At 51.5% G+C, this 25581-nt stretch overlaps 12 protein-coding genes across 12 annotated transcripts; 6 read left to right on the plus strand and 6 right to left on the minus strand.

Annotated features, from left to right (window-relative positions):
- Positions 1-290: 290 nt before the first annotated feature.
- N7473_005516 (cut8/STS1 family protein) lies at positions 291-1312 on the plus strand (the record flags this gene model as incomplete). Its single annotated transcript, XM_057151456.1, has 2 exons — positions 291-366; positions 450-1312. The coding sequence occupies 2 exons, from the start codon at positions 291-293 to the stop codon at positions 1310-1312; spliced, it is 939 nt and encodes a 312-aa protein (XP_057009261.1).
- Positions 1313-2446: 1134 nt separating this feature from the next.
- Positions 2447-3896, minus strand: N7473_005517 (DUF3984 domain-containing protein; the record flags this gene model as incomplete). Its single annotated transcript, XM_057151457.1, has 2 exons — positions 2447-3814; positions 3891-3896. The coding sequence occupies 2 exons, from the start codon at positions 3894-3896 to the stop codon at positions 2447-2449; spliced, it is 1374 nt and encodes a 457-aa protein (XP_057009262.1).
- A 285-nt stretch (positions 3897-4181) lies between these two features.
- Positions 4182-5521, minus strand: N7473_005518 (uncharacterized protein; the record flags this gene model as incomplete). The annotated part of the gene is made up of 2 exons (XM_057151458.1): positions 4182-4492; positions 4549-5521. 2 exons carry the CDS (start codon positions 5519-5521, stop codon positions 4182-4184), a joined length of 1284 nt encoding a protein of 427 aa, XP_057009263.1.
- A 1027-nt stretch (positions 5522-6548) lies between these two features.
- Positions 6549-7691, minus strand: argB (ornithine carbamoyltransferase; the record flags this gene model as incomplete). Its single annotated transcript, XM_057151459.1, has 1 exon — positions 6549-7691. The coding sequence occupies one exon, from the start codon at positions 7689-7691 to the stop codon at positions 6549-6551; it is 1143 nt and encodes a 380-aa protein (XP_057009264.1).
- Positions 7692-8093: 402 nt separating this feature from the next.
- N7473_005520 (uncharacterized protein) lies at positions 8094-10923 on the plus strand (the record flags this gene model as incomplete). The annotated part of the gene is made up of 5 exons (XM_057151460.1): positions 8094-8892; positions 8945-9889; positions 9973-10290; positions 10341-10522; positions 10582-10923. 5 exons carry the CDS (start codon positions 8094-8096, stop codon positions 10921-10923), a joined length of 2586 nt encoding a protein of 861 aa, XP_057009265.1.
- Positions 10924-11067: 144 nt separating this feature from the next.
- Positions 11068-12377, minus strand: N7473_005521 (acetolactate synthase regulatory subunit). Its single transcript, XM_057151461.1, has 2 exons — positions 11535-12377; positions 11068-11471 (listed from the first exon to the last, which is right to left on the minus strand). Exons 1-2 carry the CDS (start codon positions 12323-12325, stop codon positions 11294-11296), a joined length of 969 nt encoding a protein of 322 aa, XP_057009266.1. The 5' UTR covers positions 12326-12377; the 3' UTR covers positions 11068-11293.
- A 783-nt stretch (positions 12378-13160) lies between these two features.
- Positions 13161-15249, plus strand: N7473_005522 (KH domain-containing protein; the record flags this gene model as incomplete). Its single annotated transcript, XM_057151462.1, has 9 exons — positions 13161-13371; positions 13444-13523; positions 13579-13722; positions 13942-13963; positions 14028-14080; positions 14136-14303; positions 14361-14569; positions 14624-15161; positions 15226-15249. 9 exons carry the CDS (start codon positions 13161-13163, stop codon positions 15247-15249), a joined length of 1449 nt encoding a protein of 482 aa, XP_057009267.1.
- Positions 15250-16412: 1163 nt separating this feature from the next.
- On the plus strand, positions 16413-16994 carry N7473_005523 (uncharacterized protein; the record flags this gene model as incomplete). The annotated part of the gene is made up of 1 exon (XM_057151463.1): positions 16413-16994. The coding sequence occupies one exon, from the start codon at positions 16413-16415 to the stop codon at positions 16992-16994; it is 582 nt and encodes a 193-aa protein (XP_057009268.1).
- A 1110-nt stretch (positions 16995-18104) lies between these two features.
- On the plus strand, positions 18105-18386 carry N7473_005524 (transcription factor domain-containing protein; the record flags this gene model as incomplete). The annotated part of the gene is made up of 1 exon (XM_057151464.1): positions 18105-18386. The coding sequence occupies one exon, from the start codon at positions 18105-18107 to the stop codon at positions 18384-18386; it is 282 nt and encodes a 93-aa protein (XP_057009269.1).
- Positions 18387-18860: 474 nt separating this feature from the next.
- On the minus strand, positions 18861-20605 carry N7473_005525 (putative RecQ family helicase RecQ; the record flags this gene model as incomplete). Its single annotated transcript, XM_057151465.1, has 4 exons — positions 18861-20216; positions 20269-20303; positions 20356-20474; positions 20523-20605. The coding sequence occupies 4 exons, from the start codon at positions 20603-20605 to the stop codon at positions 18861-18863; spliced, it is 1593 nt and encodes a 530-aa protein (XP_057009270.1).
- A 508-nt stretch (positions 20606-21113) lies between these two features.
- N7473_005526 (pentatricopeptide repeat protein) lies at positions 21114-23642 on the minus strand (the record flags this gene model as incomplete). Its single annotated transcript, XM_057151466.1, has 1 exon — positions 21114-23642. The coding sequence occupies one exon, from the start codon at positions 23640-23642 to the stop codon at positions 21114-21116; it is 2529 nt and encodes an 842-aa protein (XP_057009271.1).
- Positions 23643-24086: 444 nt separating this feature from the next.
- rsm25 (mitochondrial 37S ribosomal protein mS23) lies at positions 24087-24984 on the plus strand (the record flags this gene model as incomplete). The annotated part of the gene is made up of 2 exons (XM_057151467.1): positions 24087-24517; positions 24630-24984. 2 exons carry the CDS (start codon positions 24087-24089, stop codon positions 24982-24984), a joined length of 786 nt encoding a protein of 261 aa, XP_057009272.1.
- Positions 24985-25581: the final 597 nt, after the last annotated feature.

The following is a 25581-nucleotide window of genomic DNA, read 5'->3' on the forward strand; positions in this document are numbered from 1 at the left end:
GTTGATTCATTACATTGCCAAATTTTGCAGGGCAAATCCGTCGTCTGCAACGTCGAGAAGTGACCTTAAAACCTGCACAGCTGGAGTGCGTTGCCGCCCGCAACGCCTTTCTTCTTCTCCACCGCTTCTCTGCCTTCTTTGCCCTTCTCTCCTCCCCACCTCACCCTTTTTGGGCACCTCTTTTTTTCCTTCTTCTTGCCCAGGTTCTCTCCTTGGTGGTTATCATTCATTCTTCAGTCGTTCCTAGATCTGCTAGTCCAGGTCCTATCTATCGCCATCCGGCTGTCATCATGAACAGTCTGGTGGCCACGCCTCCTGTCCCTCCTCATTTCTACGAGAACCCTCGATTCTCTCCCTCCCGTATAAGTACGATATTCTCCCTGGAGACTTGTCTTGATTTCTATGCCCTACGATGCTTTGTGAAAATCCTATACTGACCGGACTCCCAGTGTCTACGCCTTCATCGTCCTACACCAGCCGAAAGCGGAAAGCCGACGACGATGGCAACGATCATGATGGACGCATGTCTGCCTCTCCCACCAACTCGCCAGCCTTTACTCCTCGCCAGCTCCCTTCTTTCCGAAACATCAAACGCTCCCGACCGAATGTTTCCGGCAGACCTCTTTCTCTACCTCGTCTCCTGGAGACACTCGATACCGATGCCTTACGGACGGTGGTACGGACCATGTGCGAACGCCACCCTCAACTGGCCGACGAGGTGGCCCACACTTCTCCACGACCAAGCGTCTCCTCTACCCTGCAGGTCCTGCGAAACTACCAAGCCGCTCTTCAGTCCTCGTTCCCTTTGGGTGGCAATACCGAGTCCGACTACGCCTACAATCGAGTCCGACAGCCGCTAACGAACCTCCTGGAAGCTCTGAGCGACTTCACACCTAACTTCCTCCCTCCGAATGAGTCACAACCATCAGTTTCCTTGAGCTACCTCGATGGGGCTACCGATATCATCCACGCCCTCCCCCGCTGGAGCACGCCACAGAACAATATCGAGCGGGACTCGGCCTATGATGAGATTTGCAAAGCTTGGATCCTGGTGATTCGGGAGGCGGCAAAGCGAGGTGGAGGTATTCAGCTGCAATACGGTGGTTGGGACCAGAAGCTGGCCAAGCACAACCAGAACTCGGCTGGAAAGATGCAGGCGGCGGTTAACGAACTCGGGCTGAGCCTGGGCTGGATGAACGGACCGGACTCGCCGTCCCACGGCGCTGGCAACAATGAAATGGGCTCCATTCGAGACCAGCTTCTGTCGGGCACCTATGGCCTGGGCACACCTGTCAAGGTCGGACCCTGGTGATGAAGAGGAATTGTCCCAGTGACTCATGGCCGAATGACCCGGCAGTCCAACCATCAACAACCCAAATATTTTACGACCACTTAACTACTACCTTGCATAACAACCATATGCGCTCACGTCGCCCCTCTTCATCCGCTGCATCGACCCCGTTGGCTCTGTTGTAAGCTCCTCCGACAGTCCCATATTTAACAACACCCCGACCGGGCCATTTTCGACGTATGCCACGATCACGACCCCCTATTGCATGACCTTTAGAGAATCCCCCAGGTCTCAGAATGGCGTTTATAGTATGCAAAGGCGAATAACCTGACAAGTTTCTTTCATTTCCTTCCTTTCTTTTTTCTTCACTTGTGTTTAGGGATACTCGAGGCCAATGCGGGTGTGTTATCTCAAGCTTGATCTTGAATCGACCTGTCATCCAATCTTCGAATGAACTAAGCACTCTCACAAACCCACAATTATGCCTCCTTGAGGCTTTTTCTTTCCTTCTGCGTCCTTCTTCTTGAATTCCCGCTTGCGGTTTTCTTTCCCTCGCTTCCTATTCTTATCTTCTATTTCTTTTGTTTATCATTTTGAAATTTCGGATGGCCTGTTGCCCTTATTTTTCATGTTTGCCCTCTTTTTGCCTTTGTGGCGCTTTCTGGAATCATGTATATCCCTTCCGCTTTCCTGTTTTCTTTGTCCTGGTCTTGACTTTCTGGTTCGTCCACTTCAGCATGGATTGCGCAAACTTTTATCGTTATACGCCACAGCCACAACCGGTCAAGCATAGTCGCCAGACGTTCTCCCTTGAGGGTGAGCCAAACCGCCTCGGGCGGAGTTGAGCTCTGAGATGATCTACTCAAAGGCTTTAGTCATGTCTCCTTGGGGGTGGCAAGGGGATCTTCCCATATACCATGAAGGGGAACTCAGCAGAAATGGTTGCAAGCTAGCTAGCTCGTGAAATTTATTTGAAATAAAAAAAGACTTGAATTCAACTACTTGCACGCCCGCTGAAAGATTTGTAGTTATAGTTGCGATCATCCAATTGAACCAGAGCGCCATATCCCATTCACGTCGTGTGTTTTGGAAGGAGATTCGAGCAACAATATTATGTACAACCCACAGTTACGATCTCATTCTCTCTCTAGGGGATCATACCAAAGCACGCTTCATGACTCGGAAAAGCCAACTCGCGTCTTCCCATCCACCTTGAGCACCAGGCTTCTCAACACTAACAACGGACTCGCCATCCGTATGAGAGAGTGTATCACCTTCATCATCCTCAGCAGAGGCCAATGACAATGTATCATGGGCCCGATTCTCCCCTTCAGCGGTAACATTCGGAGCCTCCTCAAAAGTGACAATCGTCGATGTCGCAGTCGTTCCAATCCGCGTAGCAGCGGGAGCAGTAGAACCTGGAGCTGGAGCAGTAGCCGGCCACTCCTCGACCCCGAACAACGTCCACTCAACCAGCCGATCAATCCAACTCCCCAGCCCAAACCCACGTTCACGGGTAAGCCGCTGCAGATCCGCCTCATCAAACTCATCCGGCGCCTCATCCGAAAACGAGTCATACTCCGAATCATTATCATCCTCACCATCCCAGAACTCAGACTCATCATCCGAGAAGCCTCGCTCCCGCTGCAAAGACGCCATTTCAGCGCGAATACTCTCATCCACAAAATCAGGTACCAATCCTTCGCCCCGTCCACACGATACAGGACTCATAGTACCAACACCCGGACTAGACGCTTTCCCGGCCGCCACAGACGAAGCCGATGAGAGCGGCGGGATGGTTGTCATAGTCAAGCCTGCCCGACTACCACGTCGACTACCACCACGAGATCGCGAGCTACGACGGGAATAGCCGCCCGGCGTGGACGTCCCCGAGCGAGACTTGCGCAATGACGCGCCCGATTTAGTGCGGTGGTGGTGGCGATGGGAGTGCGGAGTCGTGGCGTCGTCGAGGGACATATCGACGAGACTAGTTGAACTCTCGCGCTTGGAGAGCCAGCTCTGGCCTTTTTCTTCGCGGGTGGATGAGGCGAGCGCTATTCCTGCGCGAAGCATCCATTCCGCATCGGACTTGGAGGAGGCGGCATCACCGAATTGGCGTCGCGGGTGCGAAGCACTAGCCTGTTTCTTGTGCGAAGCTTGATGGTGGTGTAATGCGAGTGCGACTTGTTTACTGTGTAGATTTGTATCGCTCAGTAGAGCTGCTCGAGTGGAGCTTTTGCTTCGGGCGTGGCGGGTGCGTGATGAGCTGCGTGAGTGTGAGAGTATGGGCGGTGTACTGGGCACCGAGACGCTGGAGAGATAGGAGGTTCGTGGTGGGGTTCTGGCACCGCTGGCGAGGTGGTCGTGGCCATCGTTGTTGTCGTTGTTGCCGTGGCGGCTGTTGAAGTAGTCTTCGGGTTCGATGTCGTCGTCGATGGGGAACCGTGGCGTGAGTGGAGCAAGCGAGACGTGATTTAGATTGGGGTAGGAGCGGCGAGAGGGGAACCCGCCCGAGTTGGAGAACTAGTTGACAGCATTGTTAGAATTGACTTGGGGAATTGAATCGGTAGACTAGTAGGTTGAAGTTCGAGATACTCACATCCATGGTGGACTTTTGATGAGCTCTAGGAGGATCAAAGTTGAGGAAGCAAAGATGAATGAACAGCCGTGGAAATGCGGAGTCACTGCACCCGTGGCATGTGAAAGTGGCCGTGCGCTTCGGCTTGGACTCGGTTGGTTAGTGGACTGTCGTTACAGTTTACATCCAAGGTTAAAGATGATCTTAAGACGAAAAGAAGATAATCAAATTATGGCATGTATATTCATCAACAAGCCATTTTTACAAAAAAGGCTCAACTATATACAACATATGCAACGTCTCCACGCTGAATCACAGTCGGGAATCATTGAAATCCAAAACATCAGCCCCCTTGACCCGCAAGTCCTCAAGAACATTGTACTCCATAATCCACTTCATCCGCTCAGACAGTGCATCAGGATTGAAGTTGTTAGTCATTGCGTCCGGCGAATCAGAGCTAGCCAACTTGCCAGCTTCGTAGCTAGTCTGTGTGACGCGATCTGTTCGGGGTTTGCGCAAGTTCTGGTAGAATTGGAATGCAGCCTCCAGGTCATCATTCTTCCAGTGACGGAGGATAGTCGCGAGAGCAATGCCCGACTCAATGGCCATACAAGTGCCTTGACCTGTAGGAATGGTGTTAGTCATGAAATCGAAATGTCCGGATATACATCGGACTTGCCTTGGTGAGGAAGAGTGGAGTGGGCAGAGTCACCCAACAGAATGATACCCGCACCCTCCTGACCATTCTTCATCTCGTACCACTTATCCAACGGATCACGAACATAAAGCGCCTGCTTCAGCATACGGCCATCGGGAGAACCCTTACGCAGACCCTCAATAATATCCTGCACCTGCGGGCACCAGTCGCGCACATGCTCCTGCAAGCTCGAAATCTCCGACCGCGACATCCAACTCTCCGAGTCCCAGGTGTCAAGCGTCTCAGACATAAACCCAATAACGGCCGCGCGATGGCTCTCAGTCTCCTTATTGCCAATCGGCAAAATCAAGACATGGCGCTTAGGACCACGGAAGTTGACAGTCTTCCGAAGCAACTGTGCCGTCTCCTCGGGCAGATCCTTGTAATCGACGAAACCACGGTACACCACCTGGCCAGAGTAGTTTGGTGTATCCGCCAGACCCATGTCCCGACGCACATTAGACTTGATACCATCGCAACCAATAACGATATCCGCATCAGCGGTGCTGCCATCCTGGAAACGCAGGGTGTACGGCGCAGCCCCAGACGCAGTATTTCGCTCAATCGACGCGAGATGCTTGCCCAAGTTCAGGCAGGACTCGGGCACGCGCTCCTTCAGCGAGTCCAGCAGGTGTGCACGGTGTAACAGGCGAGCGGGCGGTTGCGAGAATTCTTCAATGTGACCCAGGTACTCGCCAGTCTTGTAATTGTGATACTCCATATAACAAGGCAACTTGCGCGATGACTTGCGCGTCATGCTTTCCTGCAGGCCAAAGGCGTCGAGAACTCGGTTGGCATTGGAAGTGATATTCACGCCCGCACCGACTTCAGAGAACTGTGGCGCCTGCTCGTAGAGCTGGATGTTCTTCAGACCGGTGTACAAGGCAGCGTTCAGGAATGACATACCACCGAGGCCACCGCCCACGATGGCGATGCGCTTGTTCTCGAAGCCCATTTTTGGCGGGGTAGATGGAGGGGCGGGAATGATTTTAATAAGGTGGACGGATAGGAAAAGAGCAAAGAGGATGTCAATGCAAATGTGAATGTACAATGTGTGAAGAGGGGTGATGAATGCCCCTCGAGCGAGCTATATAAATCAAGCGTGTCTGGCGGAATATCGGCATCTCCCCGCCTGGAGGATTACCGATCCGATCAGTCTAAGCTGGAGGTGGCTTTTCGGAGCGTGGAGTTGGACGTGGGATAATAGCCCATCAGGTTCTCCCGAGTCTGGACTACTACTTTATGTGCCTGCGGATATCCGAACGATCGAACGGAGAATTGTATCATTAGGAATGAGGTAATTTCTGCGATTTGTTGGGGTCTTAGCTAGGTTGAGATCAGTAGTTACAGTAGGTGCTGACTATGTACTCGGTACTCATGTCAGCAAAATACATCACTTCTGGGCTATAAGACTACTGCGCTCATCTCTAAGTATATTGGATGAGCTGCCAAAGATACTAAGCTATGTCAACCAAACTGATTATCAGCTCACTATCATCTCCATTCTAACAGTATTCCTCGTTTGATCCTCGTCCCTGCGAAACACCGAGTAGCCTCAACGGGCTTGCAGCCTGCATACACATAATGGATCGGAAGCCCCGCCATTTAGGTGGCGTCCAGCATCCGAAGGCCCCACTGCTGTCGGATGGAGTCATCTTAGTCAGCGACTGACCGGAAAGCCGACTCAGGTAACGTGAGTGAAGATTGGAATGCCGAGTCAGCCGAACCTTAAATCACGGTAAGTAATCATCCGGCTCGTCATTGGTGGTTATCAGCCCTATGCTTCTTCTTACCCTAAGAAATGGTGGATTCCGAACTACGACGATATTCTTTCCGATTTAATTTATTGTCTTATCACATAGATTGAACTTCTTTTTTCTGATTTAATTACAATCCCGAAAAGTTTATTCATCCCCGGATACGCCAGGCTTGGAATCTGTTCCGGCAGGGTCAAGCACAACTCCTGGTATAATCACTTTTATTTACTCCACAATCTTGCCCTTGTTCACGACAAAGCCCTCCAGAGCCGAAATAGCCGCCCACAGACGGTTCTCAGCTTCGGGGAACACCAAGGAGCGCGGGCTGTAGAAGACCTCGTCGCTAACCTCCTCAGGGTGTCGGGGCAGGCAGTGCATGAACTTCCAGCCCTCCTTAGCACCACCACGCTTGGCCATCTCATTCGTGATCTGGAAGCCCTCAAAGGCCTTCATGCGCTTCTTGGCCTCCTCCTCCTGGCCCATGGACACCCAGGTGTCGGTCACCAGAATGTCGGCATCCTTGACGGCCTCATCGGGGACGTTGGTCTGGGTGAGCTTGCCAGGAGTGGGGACACCCTCGCCGGCGCGCTTGATGATATCCAGCATGTCGGCGGGGATTTCGTAGCCCTTGGGCGTAGCGACGGCCATATCAACACCCATCTTGGTGGCACCAATAGCCAGATCAAAGAGGACGTTGTTGGCATCACCGACCCAGGCGATCTTCAGGCCTTCCAGACCAAGACTGGAGAGGCCGTGGGCCTTGGGTGTGAAGGTCTCGTAGATAGTGAGGAAGTCGGCGATGATCTGCAGGGGGTGGAACGAATCGCACAAGGCATTGATCACGGGGACAGTAGAGTGCTGGGCCAGGTCGGCCACATCAGAGTGCTTGGAGACTCGCGCGACAATGCAAGAAACCATGGAGGAGATCACCACGGAGGTATCGTATACTGACTCATTCACGCCGAGCTGAATATCGTCCTTGCCCAGGAACATGGGGTGGCCGCCCATTTGGACGGTAGCGGCCTCTGTAGAAACACGGGTACGGGTACTCCGCTTGTTGAACATCATGGCGACAGTCTTTCCGGACATAGACCCCAACAGGCTTTGCGGGATAGCTCCAGACTTGATGGTCTGCTTGTGCGAGTGGGCATTGCGCACCAGAGTCGCGAATTCCGCGGGTGTCAAGTCAGCAATGGAGAGGAGATGGCGAGGAGCGAAGGGAGAGGTAGCAGGAGAGGTTTGTGTCTGGTGGGCAAATCGTCGGAGTCCATTAGCCTGAAGTGTTCGACTCAGGGAAGAGGTGGAGCCGGCCAATTGAGTTACACTTTGGGCGCCATAACGGGCGGCAGCTGTAAGACCGCTAGCCATGGTGGGCTGTGGGTTTGAGATTGAAGGGAGATTGGAAGGGAAGGGGGGAGGCTGTGTGTGCCTGGTGTGTGCGGCGTGCAATGGGAGAGAGAGATAGAGAGAGGGAAGGAAGGGAAATTGGGAGGCCGGGAATCGGAGCCAAAATAAAGTGGAAAGCGCAATGACTCAACTCATAACTCAAAAAGTCCGGAGATGTGCGGCCCTTCCTATTGGCCTGGGCGCCTGGCAGCCTGAACTCTCAGGTGTCCAGGTCCGATCTCTCCACACTTCCGTTATCGTGAGCTTATCGTCATCGTCATCGCCCTGCCTTCTTCTCTCCTCCACCCCCTCCTCACGTTTCCTTTGAACAGTGAGAGAGACGTATTTTACTGTCATTCTTAGCTTATAGATTACCTGGCCGTGATGGCTGACGAGGAGAGTCGGCCACTGCTGGACGAGCAGGCTAGGTCCCCTTCGCCAGGTCCATCGTCAGGAACCGCCACTCGTCCCGACCAGCCTCGCCGCTCATTTGAACTATCATCTGAATCAACACCATTACTTCATCGTCGCAACGACGACATTGTCACATATGGAACCGAACAAAGACTGTCCGAGTCAGAGTTGGTGGATGACAATGCCCCTGCCCCCAAGAATCGCAGCCGAGTGCGGTGGCCAACTGTGATATCCCTCGTGGCGCTAACCACCGCTGTCTTGGCGATTCTGATATTTGCCTTTGCTGCACCGGCAATAGTCAAGGAATACGCTCAACAAGCAGCAGTCTTCAAGCCCACCGCGCTCTCGATCGATTCTACGACAGAAGATGGCATAAGAGCTCGAGTCCAAGGCGATTTCGTCATGGATGCCGGTCGCGTGAAGACCAAGTCGATGCGTGACATTGGGCGCTTCATGACCTGGATTGCCCGAGAGGTTGAGACGGGCGAGTCAGATATTAAAGTGTACCTCCCAGAGTATGGAAACATTCTCGTTGGCAATGCGCATTTGCCATCTATTAAAGTCAACATTCGCAATGGGCATCAGACCCATGTCGATTTCCTGACCAACTTGACTGCGGGAGACATCAAGGGTCTGCATTCAATCGCTAGAGATTGGATAGAAGGAAGGCTAGCACGTTTGAGTGTGCGAGGCAAGGCAACCCTGCATTTGAAATCAGGCCTCATAGGCCTCGGTACTCAGACCTTGACGGATACCGTCACATTTGAAGGTGGGAGTCTCATGACTTGACCTATTTGGGCTCCATACTAACTGTCAAGAAGAAAATGATTTCCCTGCACTCCCAACGATAGACATCACCAAACTCAATGTGCATGATGCCGCACACGGAGCCTTAGCAGTGGATGTGCAAGTATCTGCAGGCATTGACTCTCCTGTTGCTCTTATAATTCCCTCACTCGAATTTGCAGTCTTTGTACCAAATTGCTCGCCTGGCGATCCTTATATCTTGGTTGCCGATGCCAAAACAGCCGAGGTACAAGTCCGTCCAGATGCACCAACTGTAATCAACGCCCAGGGCCTCATCAATCAACTTCCTGATGAGCTGACCAAAACATGCCCGGGAGGAAATGGCTCACCATTGGACTTTTTGGTCTCAAATTATGTACAAGGTCTCCAGTCCACTATTTACGTTCGTGGTGCAGATTCACCATCGACTACAACACCGGCGTGGATTGCCGACCTTCTACGCAGTGTTACCGTGCCGCTGCCCTTCGCAGGAAACCCGCTGGATGACCTTATGAAGAACTTTACCATGACAGACACGCATTTCTCCCTGCCTAATCCATGGGCGGAACCAGGGTCTCCAGAGTCGCAGCCCACAGTATCTGCCCTGGTAAAGGTGCTCATCGGGTTGCCGGATGAGATGAATGTCCAAGTGGAGGTCCCAAGCGTTCGCGCTCTTACGAACGTCTACTATCATGGCGAGGAACTAGGCGTCCTGAACATTGACAAATGGCAAGACGCTAACTCGACAAGGGTGGAGCTCGAGGATGGTTCCTCAGCGCTACTTGTGGAGTTCCCCATCAAGGACGCCCCATTACAAGTAACGGACAACGATCTGCTAGCGCAGGTTGTTCAAGAGATGCTTTTTGGTAGCACGGGAGTCATCCTGCATGTTGCTGCTACCGTAGATGCGAAGGTCGAGACGGGATTGGGTCGCTTCGCCGTGCACGGGATTCCGGGAGAAGGAAACGTGCCCGTTAACAGTATGTTTTCATTATCTTCGTGAACTAGAATAGTATAAATTGAGGCAGCGTATCTGGTGTTCAATTGATTGACATCCTCATAGTTCCGGCTGGGAATTCTATTGGCCAAATCAATCCCACCATCGCGTCGATGGAATTGGGCGATACCACTGAAACTTCTTTGGACGTATCTGTTCGAATGAACTTTACGAACCCAACCAACTATTCTGCGACTATTCCATTCTTTGATGTTGAGATGCTATTCAACGATACGGCTATAGCCCATGTTTTCGCCCGCAATCTATCAGTAGTCCCTGGGAACAACACCAATGTCTCGATCCAGATGACGTGGGATCCATTCAGCAACGGCGGTGAAGCTGGTGTAGAAGCTGGGCGGAAATTTGTTTCGTCGTACATATCAGGTGGGATCTCCATAGGAGATATGAAAGAATGGTTTACTGACTCGGCCCAGGAGCCCATATGACTTTGAGCATAAAAACCCACGAAGGGACTTTCCCTACGCTTCCAGACCTGGGTAAAGCTCTTTCAGTCTTCTCGTTCGAAGTTCCTGTTCCACACATGTCAATGCCTCGAGCGCCAGGCGACGAGGATGATGACGACGATAAACCTCCGCGTTTTATACAGGAAGCCACAGTATGTACTACTTTTGCATCAAATTTTACATACACCGCAATACTGACATGCCTTCATAGCTCCACTTTTTCTCTTCTACAGCTGAATTCACCGTGTTCTCCCCCTCAGTCGAGACCAGTATCACCATCACGTCAATGGATGCAACAGCATATTATGACGGCGATGAACCAGTCGGCCACATCAACTACCACCGATCATTCGATGTCCCGCCAGGCATTTCCCATTCACCTCGGTTACCTGTTGACCTAGTATTAGGCGGAGTTGGATATGATGCCTTGCGTAAGGCTCTTGGGCAGGAGTTGGTGTTGGATGCTGTTGCTAAGGTTGGTGTGCGGGTTAAGAATTACGCTGATATTGTTAATTATCATGGGAATGGGCTTGCGGCGAAGGTAAGGGTTTGAAGGATTTGGGCTTGTTTTGGGCGGTTGTCTCAGCATCGAACACGATTGATGATGCATTTGGTTCTATATTCTTATGGTGTTGCTGGCGTTTAGGGATGGTTGACTAAATAATGAAGTACACGCTCATCATTGCATCCAAAGATTCATACGTCTAATTCTACGGTCAAATATGATTAGAAAGATTGGAAAGGTCCGTTGAACCGGAAAAGCAAAGTCTTGTAACATTTTCCAATTGAAGGCGAAAGGTAGCATCGACCATGAGATTAGACAGAGGACTGAATTGAAGATCACGCAGAATATTGAAGCAGCAGCAAAGAAACCAAGATCGTATTGGGTATGTATATTTTTGACTTAAGGCTTGGAAATGCGCTTAGCCTGGGGGCAGGGTGCTGGCATCGACAACGTCGGCGGCGTCCTTCTCGAGCTCCTCGGTGTGCTCGTACAGAGGTGAACGGGGCAGAGCCATGAGACCGGTACGGGTGGACTCGAGGATACCGAAGGGACCGATCAGCTTGAGGAAGGAGTCGATACGGCTGGGCTTGGCGGAGCTGTGGAGAGGATGAGTCAGTACGCAGTGAATGGACACATTGAGGAAGGAAAAAGAGACGTACACCTCAACAATGCAGTTGTTGTTGCTGATATCCAGAACCTTACCACCGAATTGGTGAGCCAGGCGGGTGATAGCATCCAGATGCTCGTGCTTGTGACGCAGAGCCTGGCTGGGAGGCAGGTTACGGGGGTGGTATTCAACCTCCTGGAAACCATGGCCCTGGCCCTCCTTCAAGGACTCGGCGGGAGTGGTGATCTCGCGGTGGTGCTGGAGCAGCTCCTCGAAGAACTCGGGGCCAAGGATGGAGACCTTGGCGAGGAGCAGCTCGCGCTGGACCAGAGCAGAGTCGGTGTAGTCCAGAACGGCCCAGACGGGGACGAGATCATCCAGCTGGCGGCGAGCCTGCTCGACAACACCGTCCTGGCCCTGCAACACGATGGTCATGCGGGACAGATCATCGACCTCGGTCTTGCAAACCACCAGACTGTCAATGTTGAAGCCACGGGCGGCAAGGATACCGGACACACGGGACAGCACACCGGGCTCGTTCTGAACCAGGCAGTTCAGAACATGGCGCTTGGGAGGGTTGCTCGGAGGCACGGGAGTCTCGTACAGAATCGAGGAGACGGCGGTAGGAGCATCCCACTGTGGCGAGGCGTCGGCAACCGGCAGGGGAAGAGGAGAGCGGCGGTGCAATGCCTTGTAGGCAAGAGCAGAGGTCGAGCTGCTGGAGGAGGCGCGGAAAGCATTGAAGCGAGAAGCTGCGGCGGAACGAGACCGAGCAGCAGCTGTCGACTGCGACAGTAGCGACACTGACGCCGAGGACAGCGTCAATGGGCGCCTGAAAGCCATTGTATGATCAGGAACACTGAGGGTTGTGCGATGAATCACTTTTGATGCTCCGGATTCTTTTTCGCAGTTACTGGGGCTGCTCTTCCGACCTCGGGGCAGCTGACTCACTCCACACTAGCCTAATTTGGATTAGCGTAATTTGACCGCCGACAGTGTTAAGCTAGTTAAGCAACTACGCATATGCCTCGGATGGGGAAATTATAGCTCTGAAGGTCACCGGAAGGTGCTGGAGAATTGATTTTAAACAGATATAAAAGAGGCATGAGCATTTGAATTTTCCAATTCGTTCGCTCCTTAGCTTTAAGAGCCAAGGATATGTAAGGCCGAGGTTATAAATGACAGCCTTTTTTTGCAGGAATCCGGAGGGCGAATGGCCTTGGTAGCTAGCTCTATAAATATTCAAACAAGAAGTTTCACTGAGACTACAGTGAGAAATCTGAGTAAGTACCGAGATTGATCACTTTCCTTTTATCAAAGACGTGAAAGGACTTTGGTAACTAGAGTATTGATTAAGTTACTACTTTGGGATTAGCGCCCTGCATGTCCACGTGACCTGGAGCATTTTCCATGCAATTGATATTCATAGAGAGTTTAGAGTCGAACAGTCAAGAAGACCACTTCGGAAGCTTTTTGGACTGTCAATTACGGCGCACCAGAGCGGCCTTGGCGGTGAAATACCCTCAATTCAGTAGCAGCGCAATTCCTCACTACGTCTCGAGTCCGTTTCCTCTGCCCCGGAAACTTCCCCTTCCCGCCTTTCACCTTAGCCTTTTTCCAAACTCACCATTTCGGCTCTTCTACTTCTCTCGCTTTCGCCTCACATACACCTATCGCTATGGCTGACGACGACCACCGGGTCAAGCGCTCTCGCTTCGATCAAACCGACCCTGAGCCTCCTCGTCGCTCCCGATTCGATCGTCGCTCCCGATCCCCGTCTGCTAGACAATCCGAGTCAACTCGCACCCGCAGTCCACTAAGTCGCGAGCCGCGCAGTCCAGCTGGCGAGGCTCCGGCAAAGGCTTCACTTGATCCGGCAGCTGCAGCTGGTAAGTTGGATGCTACGTCATATACTTTAACAGAATTATGCAGCTAACACTTGTTGTTCCTTACTTGAATAGCTGCGGCGGCGGCCAAGATCAATGCTCAGTTGCAGGCAAAGAAGGGCATTCAGCATGTCGACGTTCCACCAGTCCGCTCGGTAATAATCCCTGATTACGGCATGACTCTGGGCTAAAGCTAACCCGCATTTTTAGACTGATAGCCCCGGAGCGCATTCGGACGCAGACGGCAAGCCCAACACCGAGATCTACGTTGCGGACGGAGACTACATCAAAGACATTGAGATCAACGATCTGCGCAACCGATACACCCTGACTAAGGGCTCTACACAAAAAATGGTAATTACTCCTGTTGTCGTTGGCTGATTCTCCAGACCCTTGTCCACTTGGTGTACAAGTATGGTTGTTTTTGCTTGGGGTCTATCCCTCTTTCTGCTCCCTCCTTTTGATCTCATATCTCTTGTGTGTGGTTGGATGAAGCTTACTCAAACCAACTCAACGCATAGCATCTTACATCCCCTCTGTGGCATCTGCTAACCTCGGCCGCGTGACTTTTAGATCAAAGATGAAACTGGCGCCGGTACGCCTTCTTCTCGTGTATTATTCGTATGGATAAAGAGACTTACCGCTTACTCGTTTTCAAGATGTCACCACCCGAGGAAACTACTACCCGGACAAGAACATGGCGACCGCTGCCGTAAGTTCTCGTTCTCTTTCTGATATTGGACCAGTTATTGATCTAGTCGGTGCAGAACCCCCCTCTCTACCTTCATGTGACCAGCACCAACAAGGAAGGCCTTGAGAAGGCTGTGCAGATCATCGATGATCTCATGAAGAAGGAACTGCCGAACCTGGTCGACGAGCGACGCTTCCGTCGGAGGGAACCCGAGCAGCAAGTAGAGCGGGACGAGTTTGGTCGCGTATGATTTCCTGCTGATGATCTGAGAAAGAAATAGAGCTCCTCTAACTTCATATAGCGCAAATGGCCCGATGAGCGGATTCCTATTGATCTTGAACCCATCCCTGGATTCAATTTGCGTGCGCAGGTTGTCGGTCAGGGTGGTGCCTACGTGAAGCACATCCAGCAGAAGACTCGCTGTCGCGTTCAGATCAAGGGTCGGGGCTCTGGATTCATCGAATCGAGTACTGGCCGGGAGAGTGACGAGCCTATGTTCTTGCACGTCGCGTGAGTGTATAAATCCCCGATTCAGCAATCATTCATACTAATTATTTTTCACAGCGGTCCCGACCCAAACGACGTTCAGGCTGCCAAGGAGCTCTGTGAAGACCTGTTGGCCAACGTTAAGGAACAGTACCAGCACTTCAAGGACAACCCGCCACAGCACAGCTACGGTGGCTACGGCCGTGGCGGCGGAGATCGCGGAGACCGCGGAGATCGTTACCACGGCGGAGGTGGAGGCAGAGATGGGGGTGGTTACAGGGACCGATACAACGATCGTCACCAGCAACATCAGCAACAATCTCCTGGTCCTTCTGCTAGCCCCACTGACCAGGCTGCTTCGACCGCCGCCACTGCCGACTATAGCGCCGCGTATGCCCAGTACTATGGATCTGCCGACCCCTACGCCGCCTATGGTGGATACCAAAACTACGTGGCCTATTATCAATACTACCAGCAAGCCGCTGCCGCGCAGCAGCAACAACAAGCCGCCGAGGGCCAGGCGCCCCCACCTCCCCCTGCCAACGAAGCACCTCCGCCTCCTCCGCCAGGCTCTGATGCTCCTCCCCCACCCCCGGGCGGAGGTAGCTACGGTGCGGTATGTGATCTCGTTTCCTAGACTCGTGCGCCCAAACTGATTCCTGACTGACATGATTTTTCAGGTCCCACCCCCTCCTGGTCTGTAAATCTGCAGTTGCAGCGCAATTGGCCACATCGATTTCGCCCTCTACGGTCCGGTAGCGGGCATGGAACAGACAAGAAGTGATTGATGGGCCACAAAAAGTGGACAAAAAGGATACAGCGATCTCGTTTTCCCTGCAAGTTTTCAAAGTCTCTTCGACCGTCGTGATGCTTTTCAAAAAAGGTGTTTTAGCTTAAGATTCTCCAGTGCTCCTCGTCTTCGATAAGCTAGGTGACGGTAATACTAGCGCCGCGCAAGCGTCGACTCTCATTATAATTTGACCGATTGTCTACTTGCATAGTCCTCTCAGCCGATAATAGGGTTGGCATCTGTCGTTGGCATTTGTCTTTGACATTGCAATGATACTGTAAATTGACAAATCTCCAGCCATCACTTGCGGGATTGGACCTGACGTTCATCAAGGACCGGCCATGAACATCTGCCGTGCATCCATCAATCGATCAAAAAGCTCTGGTCGAAAAAATTCCTACAGGTGATCTCTCCGTCCGGTGTTCGCTGCTGAACCGTCTTTATAGAACTGAGACATGTCCCTATCTCCCTCTATCGCAGCATAATATACCATTAAATCACATAATCTATTGCTGGCAAGAAGGTTAGTTTATGCTTCAGGTACCCAGAAACGAAGAAATCGCCCCAAATGACGGATCATAGATACTAGGGTAATGACAGTTTTCGGTTCATTCGCTTCCCCGTCGCTTCCCTTCAAAGGAATCTCATTTCAGTCGTTTTCTGGATTCACCTCCTTTTTCTTCTATCACTCTCGGCATATCTTTCCTTCTTGCGCAACACACTTGCTTCTCATATCACCCAACAGCCAACTATCACTTGTCATATACCAACATTTATCAGACTCATCTATTTTCGCCATGACGGACCCTCCGAATACCCCTGATCCCCTTCGTTCGTCACCCGACGCCAAGACCGCTCTTGCTTCAATTTGCGACTTCCCGCTACTACCTGCACCTGCATTTTTGATATGTTGACTAAAAAGTAATACCTTCCTCAAAATGCAGAACGGATAGCTTCATAGGTAGACTGAAATCCATTCCGATGTTTCTCTTCTCTTCACACCTTGCGTGCTTCAGCGACTGAGCTATACCAAGGCTAAGTATACTGTTTATATCCTGTTCCCTTATATCTGTCACGATGGTTGAAGGTTTTGATTGGCTTTCAACGCTCATTCAAGTCATAGTTTCGCTTGCACTCGCCATCATGGGCATACCACCGGTAGCATGGTGGCTCATGAGACACTGGGGTTCCTTCTGCGCCTTTTTACGGGAGTGTAGGAGAAGCCTCTTGCCGGGGGCCAATTCGAGAAGAACCCCTGATCCTGAGGAGCAATTTGATGACCATGGGACTGAGCTGGAAACCCTCGACGCGGACGCCCTCCCTCCGCCGTCCCCCGTCCTCCCCAGCCCTCCTCTCAGGTTGAACGGTCCTCAGTGGAGCCAGCCGCCGCCCCCGTGTCGATTTCCTCTCGTCCGCTGCCTTCGTCCTTCTCGCTCCCTGCGCCGCCCCTCGCCGTCCTCCCTGCTCCCTCGCCGTCCTTCGCCGACGCCGTGTCGAACTTCTCTCGCCCGTTGCTCCGCCGTTCGTCTCGTATCTGCCATCCAACTCAGTTCTATGGTCGTTAGTGCTACCACATGGTGTCAAAACCATGGCTCCGAGGACGGATCACAGTGTCTGCTGAAGCCACTCGACTCACCTCGAGTGGTGGAAGTATGGTGATTACAGGCGCCCCATCCAAAGCTCCCACCTTCGAGACGGCTAATCTTGATTGTGGAAGTGGGGCCACCAGCGATGGGCTCGCACTTCGCAGTGCTGGTGACTAGTAGTCTTCTGGTGAAGGTAAGACCAGCCTGAATGTATTTATAGAGCCTTGGGTTTCTGATAGAATATCAACGTTTCTCGCGGTATCTTCTCCGTCGTATCTTCTCCATTGAATGAATCATGTCACATCCGTAAAGCTAGAACAGTTAGTGTGGAAATGAATGAAGGTGAGATATCAACTAGAATATCTGTGCAAGTGACAGCTATATGGCGTGGCAGAACTTGGCTACATGAGGACGATTCTTAGAGTGAGCGACGGCGAGCGTACAGCTATCCCATCATCTTCTCATCAATGAGATCGAGGTTTCACAACACATTGCTCTATAACGTCAGGAAGCCTGTAAACTGACTCCAAAAACATGCGCGAGGCGTACGTTACCCCGCAAAAGTCCCGATTTCGTTGATTCACATGAAACTCCGAGACGAGAGAACTTATAAGGTCCGCATTCAATACGGGCCACTAGTATTTCCGAGGCTGCTTTCATGTTCCCGATATCTCGATCCATATCCGAAATACTATGTTCAGGCGTAGTTGTAAGAGTTGTTATTGGCGGGGAACGGGTATAGTTAGCAAGCGGATTAAGCGAAATATCAGGTGTATAGCTTTCTAGATCCTTAATCTTATCTGCACTAGATTGTCTGTTACTGCGCTTTGTGATAATTCCCGCGATACTATGGCCCACGATAATAATGCGGAGCTCGAACGCTGTCCCGGTCAGTGAAGACGCAGTACGTTTAGACCAAGAACACGAGCATCCTTGAGTTGTGGTAGTCACCTTAGATTCGGGCGCTGATGATGAAGATTGAAAGCTTGGGGGAAACGAAGTGACAAAATGTACGAGTAGCCAAATGTTGTCTTCAATAGGATATACTGAACTTGAGCGGCCCACACTTCCTGCATTCGGGCGGCAGTAGTGTAGTGGTAGAATGCACTACTGGTGACGCTATAAAGACTTGTAAGGGCCCTCAAGTCTTCAATCTGCTTATAGAGAGCGCAAAACATCTGCTATGAAGCGAGTTCAATCTTCAAACAAGCCCCCGAGCTCAATTAAATCAACAACTGTCCCCTTCACATCCGAAGCTGAAGGCCAAGAACGGCAGCTTGTACAGCCTGCTCTTCCTCCATTTGAGTCGGAAGTCATAACAACTGAAGCACCGGGAATGGGCGCTGATCCCTGGACTACTGATTTCGGCAGCGACACATATTGGGCCTTCATGCCATTTCTATCGCAGCTTGAAACATTGCCAGGCGTAGCTGATATCGATATCGATATCGATGACCTGGAGTAGCATATTTGTCATGGTCCATGCCATTGGTGTTGCTATTGGTACGTGATTGATGCATGACTCAGTCCCTCGTGTATAAATAAACACAATTCACCGGGCAGTGTTATGCAAGGCTCACAAGCTTACGGCAGACTATTGGATACATTGCCTATGAGTCAGACCGATCTCCTTCCAGCGGCTTTCTTTGAGTTCACCACTCTCTTGAGAATCCGCACTAATCGCATGATAAAGATGAATATGTCTAGAAAATGTCACCGGAAGTGATATCAGATTACATTCTGTGCGCTCATGGAATCGTCAAGGCTGAGATGAGATATGTGCCTCTCTATCATTACTCCATTCGTTCATGGCTAGTATCCCTGATATTCATGAAAAGTACCTACTCCGAACATCAGTGCAAAGAAATACACCGTAGCAGAGGAAACACAAGTGAATACATACAATAAAAGACAGAAAGCCGCTAGCTCAGGGTATTTATCAAGAATATTCATAGTTCATTTGTTCCATCATAAAGCCATAAAGAGCATCAGCAGCGTCCATTCTACCCCTGCGCTTTGCCAAGCCAGAGGGTCCCTCTTTACAAAAATCGCAAGCATAATCACACGGAGATGCAGATGGGTTGAGCGGGTCGGGCTTGACAACACCATATGCAGACTGCGGCTGCTGAGAGCCCATCTCTTCCAACTCGTAGTCGCCAAAGAGATCTTTGATCAGCGCATGCCGACACTTGGTGACCGTCTCGCAGTAGCGGACGACCTTTTGGTAGCTCTCACGTCGTGCCATCTGGTTCTTAAGCAGCCCGGCAACGAAAGCCTTAGGCCCACCACGGTTGCGCACATTTTCTGCGTCACGGCCCAGACGATCGGCGATTCGGTCTCGCTCTTGCGTGTTGTAGTAGACGAGAGAAGCCGCTGCCTTGCCGTCACGACCCGCTCGGCCTGATTCTTGCACAAATCCTTCGAAACTGCGAGGTGGTGTCCAGTGGACTACGAAACGGACTTGAGAATTGTCGATACCCATACCAAAAGCATTGGTCGCCACAATGATTGAGAAGGTGGGCGGCGGCTTCCCATTGCTGCCTTGTTGATATGGCTGCGCTGAAGTCCACATTGCTTGAATACGAGTTCGATCTTGCGGGTTGAGACCGGCGTGGTATGCCACTGCCGATATTGTCTCGTCAGAATCCAATCTGCTGGCAAGATCTTCTGATGTTGCACGAAGCCCGACGTAGATGATTCCGGACATGGGTGGACGTTGTGCTGCTGCGTGTGCGCCGATTCGTGCTTCTTGACGGCTTTTGATGGCCTTCAACCAAGCCAATAGATCTTGCACTCGAACATCTTCCGGAGAGATATCGTCATCTTCGTCGTAGTTTGGAAGGTACCGTACTTCGTAGTGGATGTTGGGACGTGCAGAGGGGGTATTGAAGAGCTTGAGCTTGGCGAAGTTCAGGCCCAGGATAGTAATGATATCCGATCGGACTCGGGGGGTAGCTGTAGCTGTGAGGGCCGTGATAGCAACAGGCGGGTCGTCCAAATTCTTTCTGAACCAGCTCAATTCCTGATAGGCTGGACGGAAGTCATGGCCCCATTCGCTGATACAATGGGCTTCATCGATGGCAATGCGGGTCAGTTGGCCCTGCCGGTGGACAATGGAAAGGTTGCGACGGAAGCTGTCCGTTTGGCATAACTCTGGGGTTACATAGAGCAGGCGTGTACGAGGGTGCCCGGAAAGCATGTCAGTCATGATCAAGCGTCTCTCGGCTAGAGGTGTGCTGGAGTTGATAGTTTGGACTGGAACGCCGATAGCCTGCAGAGCGTTGACTTGATCCGTCTGTCGAGAGTTAGTATATTGCACTCATAAAGTGAGAAAAGTATAAGTCTACCATCAATGCAAGAAGTGGACAAATGACAATGGTGACTTTGACAGTGTTAGTGACGTGTTGCCAAGAGGGTCGGCAAATTTGACTTACGCCCATTGCTAATTACAGCAGGGAGTTGGAAACATAGACTTTTGCCAAACGATGTTGATGCTTGGAGAAACACATCGTGGCCTTCGACGACTGCTGTGATGACTTCTCGTTGCAGTGGACTAATGCCAAGTCAGCGAAGTAAACGCGTTTTGGGCAGCCGTGCTAACCGGAACGATTTCTTGCGGAAGACACGATGCAGATAGAATTCCAAATCTGGCTTTCGCTGCGGCAGTCCTCCCCGACTAGCCATTTGGTAGCATGTCAAAGACGTGGTTTCTGAGAGTTGTCATGTGTACCTGGTGGTTGATGCTTCTCTTCCAACCGCGTCCTCGTCGCGGCTGGGGAGACGCGACATCACGTGACTATATTGATTTCTTGGGATGCAGCACTTCTCAATTGGGCAGTTAAGCCTGTATGCTTTTGGTGTTCATATATTCAGTTCTACATATGGGTAAGTGGATGTTTAGTTTCGATATTTGATTGAGATCTCAAGTCATGTACATGAGATGGAGCTGAGGGTTATAAGATCGTCTTGGACTTGGCCTTGCATTCTTCTTTCCGTACTCTTTCTTAGTCGTGAGTTTCCCAGATATCTGAGTATGATAATTCTCCAAAAAAAATCGAGGCTAATTCTCTTTGGACGATATCCCGTGGTTTTTATATAAAATATTTCGCTGAATTGAATCGGTATATGGCGGATCTATGTATAATGTACAGGTATCAATCACAATGCACCCCACCCCCTTCTCTATATTATGTTACAGTTTTGGGCGAGGACCCCTCGACAACTGCTTGTCGAGCTCCTCCTTGACAGCAAGCACGTCAGCCGCCTTGCGATGATGGGGGTGCCAAAGTCGTTCCAGTTGCAGCCAAGCCTCCATGACCTCCTTGGGCCCATAACAAGCGCCGAACGCACGCAGAATGATAACGATCATCTTGCGGCCAACAAAAACCCCGTTCTCCAGGTACTTGTCCAAATCGTCCGGCTGGTGCATGCCAATGCTAATTGGGTTGAGCTGGCCTAATGCAGACACAGACATTTTACCTCCAGCAACTTCATGGTCTGCTTTGACCGTGTCGGCGTCAGCCTGCGGCTTCCAGGAGCCTTCGGGAGCCACGTTAACGACATCATCATAATCATCATCCATGTGATGCTCGAAATGTTCATCGGATTTTCCGGACTGGGGCCTGGAGTCCGGCTGGGTACCATTGCTCGCCGATGGGAGATGCATATAGAATTCATCAGATGTTTCGGTCACTGTTTGATCCAGCTCATCTTCCAAATGCAGAGCATTGGCCAAGGGATTCTCCCATTCCATTTTTCGCGGACTTCTGTGCCTCTGTTGTGCATCCAATCTCGCCTTTGAAGTACGCAAAGCCCGTAGATAAGCATGCCAAACCAGGCGAAGCCTTTCTGCAGACCACGCCTTTTTCTGGAGGCCATGGATGGCGAATCCCTCAAATAGCATCATATAGACGATCTGGTGGGGAGGCACATCGAAAGCATTCTCCATGTCACGGAGAATCATAACAAACTTATCGAACTGACCACTCTGGCGTGCGTAGTATCGGAGAAAGATGTAGAAAGTGCGTGTGTCAGGAGTCATTGGAATAGAGTCCTGAAGAGCCTGATGATGCTCAGGGAATTGGCGCTTGAGCACTTGAGATCGCTTGAGAAAGTCACCAAATGCCCTGCTGTTGGTCCTGTACTTGGAGAGCTCGGATGAAAGGGAATGCTCAAATACCACTCGATTTGAATCCGTTGTGAGTGACCGATCAGCGCTCAGTTTGGCTGCTTGAGCGTCGATCATGCGGGCATACAGTTGTTCTGCTGCAGATGGATCACCTGCTCGAATGAATGCAGAGCATAAACTGTTCAAGACGACAGTGTCGACAAGATCACCGGCCTTGACGAACCGCCGGAAATTTTCTGTGATGCCATCCAAATCCTTCTGCACGCCAGCGGAATAAATCTTGGCAACCAACCCGAAGCGAGTGAAGTCCAGCTTGCGTCTCTTCATCTCCTGCTCTAGCCGGTCGGCAACCGTGAACTGACTGGCCTTGATGGCAGTATCATACAGGATATTGAAGACCACGTCGTCTGCTTCAATTCCAGCCACATGTTCCATTTGCTGCCAGACACCAATGGCACGTATAAGATCTCGCTTCAGGACCCTGCCGCTACCACTTCCTCGACTAGCAAAATGTACAGCAGAGGTCCACATTGAACGAGACATGCTCTTTTCCGAGGCAATCATGTCTTGTACTAAGGCAAGATAGCGCCGAGCATCGGCCCATCGTCGATTAGGAGCTTTGGCGAAAAGTCGCAAGAGCTGTCCGCGGATCCTTTTAGGTAGTTTTGCCACTCCCGGTGCGGGGATATCTCTATACAGGCGAAACAGGTATGACGTGGAAGGTGATTTCTCGTGGGATAGCACATGAATCAGCTTCGCGACTGACAGCCTGTGCAAGCCCACTTCGTTAGTGACCTCCTTCGCCTCTCTTTTTGGGTGCACTCCGTCTTTCGGGAAAACGACGTCCATAGGCTCCGACCACTCGTAGTCATCTCCCAGGATTCTTCGATATAGGTTTGAATTCATGCGATGCATCTTTTCGTCGTATGAAAGACCAGTTTCGCCCTCGGGGGTCGAGAGCAACTCCGAGTCCGCAGATAGTGTAATTGGAGACAGATCCTTTGCATGGCCAGCCGCGTTTTCGGAATCTATAATTGAGTCGAGCATCTGCGGCCAGTTTTGTCGATGTGATGCTTCGCCCGCTGCTTCCCTTGAACCGGGCCGCGTATCATCATTCCCCCTTTGTTGTTTCAATTGTGTGGATTTTGTGTAATCTTGTGCATGGGAATGTTCCTCCACAGGAAGTAGAGCAGTACTCAGCCATGATCGAGCTCGCGATGATGGAATCGAAGATCTCATGCACTCCCAACGCTTCCCGGCAGACAGTTGGCCATGTCCGTGACTGGTGACAACCTTGCCGCGAAACCTGTGAAGTTGTGTCTCTGATGTCCTCATCGATATTGTGGACAGATGTCGGTGTCGTGGTGTGTGCTCATTGCAGAAACCTGCTAGTACCAGCGAACCGACAAAAATGTCTGCTATTGACGCGACGGAGGGTCGAAGACGGCGGGTAGAGAAGCGGCGAACGGAGGCATGATAGGGAGATGGTTTCGGATGAGACATCGAAGGTCGAGAGAGAAATAGCTCGTCCAATGCCTGCTTGGGGGGGTCGCGCAGGCTCGGCGAGCTGGGAGACCTATTGGGAGGAGGCATGAGAGAGCAGACATCGTGGCATTGGCTTAGCCATGCATGTCCAAAGGAGAAGCAGGCCGATCGCACGAGATAGCCAGGACTGCTTCTCGGACCAGGAAGCAGACGGCGAGCAGATGAAAGGAGAGAATACGCCAGAAGGGAAAGCAGTACTAGTTACTGGTCAGTAGTTTAAGCTGGGGTGTTTTTCTGAAGGCCGGACTTTCTGGCTTTGCAGCGGGACCCGCCTTGACCAATCGGAGTCGCATTTGGGCCAATCCCATCTTTTTCGCTCCCGCAGCATCGCAACACCTCGTCCTCCACGTCCTGCACGTCGCTCGTCGCCCTTCTATTCTTGCCCAGTTCGAGTGATTCTCGTCCTGTCAACGACGAGATACTTTCTTTCACGATCGTTTAACCTCCCGGGACTCCCGATTGACGACAGTCCCTTGACTGTGTCCCGACGACATGGGCAAAATCAACCTCACCGCGCTCCGGGTGCGCAAGACAGCGCTCAATCAATTCGCCAGTGGAAAGATCAACAGGCTTCCCCAATGGGTCGATGTTGTTGGCGAGATTCCTCCCTCTGAGACCCTCATTCGCAACCCGCCCCCTCAACACCAGCTGGTCCGACAACGGATGAAGACCGTTGCGGGATCATCGAAGCCGCAGGTCGTTTTCGAGGTCCAGGAGAAGCGCCGGAAGTCGAAGAAGCCCAGTCGGCTGTTCCAGCCTCTGGAGCTGAAGTACGAGGAGGATGAGCTGCGACAAGACTTCTTCCGGGATCACCCTTGGGAGCTTGCTCGGCCTCGTGTGCTCCTCGAGAGCACCGGCAAGGACCACGAGAACTACGACTGGAGCCGGATTAAGCAGCCTGGAAAGCGACTGGACGGTGAAAGGTAAATTTCCTCCTACTCTTCAAATCCTCAAATCCTTGTCCTTGAAATATTGCACCCTATATGTGGAAATGCTGGAGTTCTTCACTGACAAACGTCTCTTCTGTCTGGCTAGTGTCGTCCAACGCCAGCTTTGGCTCCTGAACAACGTGCCTGATATGACCAAGACCAACGCATACGATATCGCGCGTCGAGAATTCTACCGCTTGCGACTGCAGGAGGATATTCAGCGCCGGGTTGCTGCCGAGGAGGCCGAGGCCACCGGTGCCAACTTCGGTCTGTCGTACCTGGAGATTGGTATGGACTTGGAGAACCAGCAATATGAGAAGTGGAAGGCCTGGGCTCGGACAGAGGCTCAATTGTTCGAGCAGCGGACAGCAGCTCTCTCCGGGGCCCCCGAGATCGCACTGGAGCAGCAGAGCCAGAAGGAGGAGGCCTTTACCGAGCAGCCGGATGCTGCATCGATCTAAAAGAGACCGGATTGACATTGATTCCCTAGAGTCATTGCCCTGTGTTGCATTGCTTGTCTGGGAGAGATCTGTTTTGAAATGCCAGACCTCCCTTGTTGATGGTCATGTATATTATTTGATTAGTTCTGCTGGATACTGTATTCCCATAGCCTTATATTTCACCACAGAGGTTTACTCCTTGCCATTGAGATGTCCATGCAATGAAGCTCATATCGCTAGATTGGGGCGACCAGTTCAATTGAAGCCAGACACTTGAAACGAGTATATAGAGTGATAACCGAGCGTCTCCTCTACGCAGTCTCATTTTGTTTTTTATCACATACCTCAAAAGCGATTATTGATCCTAGCATCATACCGAAATCGAAAAGAGATTGTAATTGCGAGCATACAAACTTGAAAAAAAAGATATTGTGTTATTTTGGCCCCCGGATTTCCAACCAGTGGGCCGAGCCAACGTTGAAACGCCCAAAGACGTTGATCGCCAGCTCCGTTAGGCTGCGTCTGGTCCAATCACGACACTTCCAGACTTTCCAACTTCCTCGCAGTTGCAGACTCGACTGAAGCTGGTCTGCGCCCGTTTCTTTCTGTCATATCCCT

This window comes from Penicillium subrubescens (genome assembly GCF_028828155.1).
Source record: "Penicillium subrubescens strain IBT 31985 chromosome Unknown utg000004l_segment0_segment0, whole genome shotgun sequence".
NCBI lineage: Eukaryota > Fungi > Ascomycota > Eurotiomycetes > Eurotiales > Aspergillaceae > Penicillium > Penicillium subrubescens.

Bases quoted from the DNA above. Each gene is read 5' to 3' on its own strand.
- N7473_005521 (XM_057151461.1), bottom strand. From the start codon at position 12,325: ATGGCTTTCAGGCGCCCATTGACGCTGTCCTCGGCGTCAGTGTCGCTA. The intron at 11,472-11,534 runs GTACGTCTCTTT...TCCTCTCCACAG, and splicing joins AACAACTGCATTGTTGAGGT to CTCCGCCAAGCCCAGCCGTA.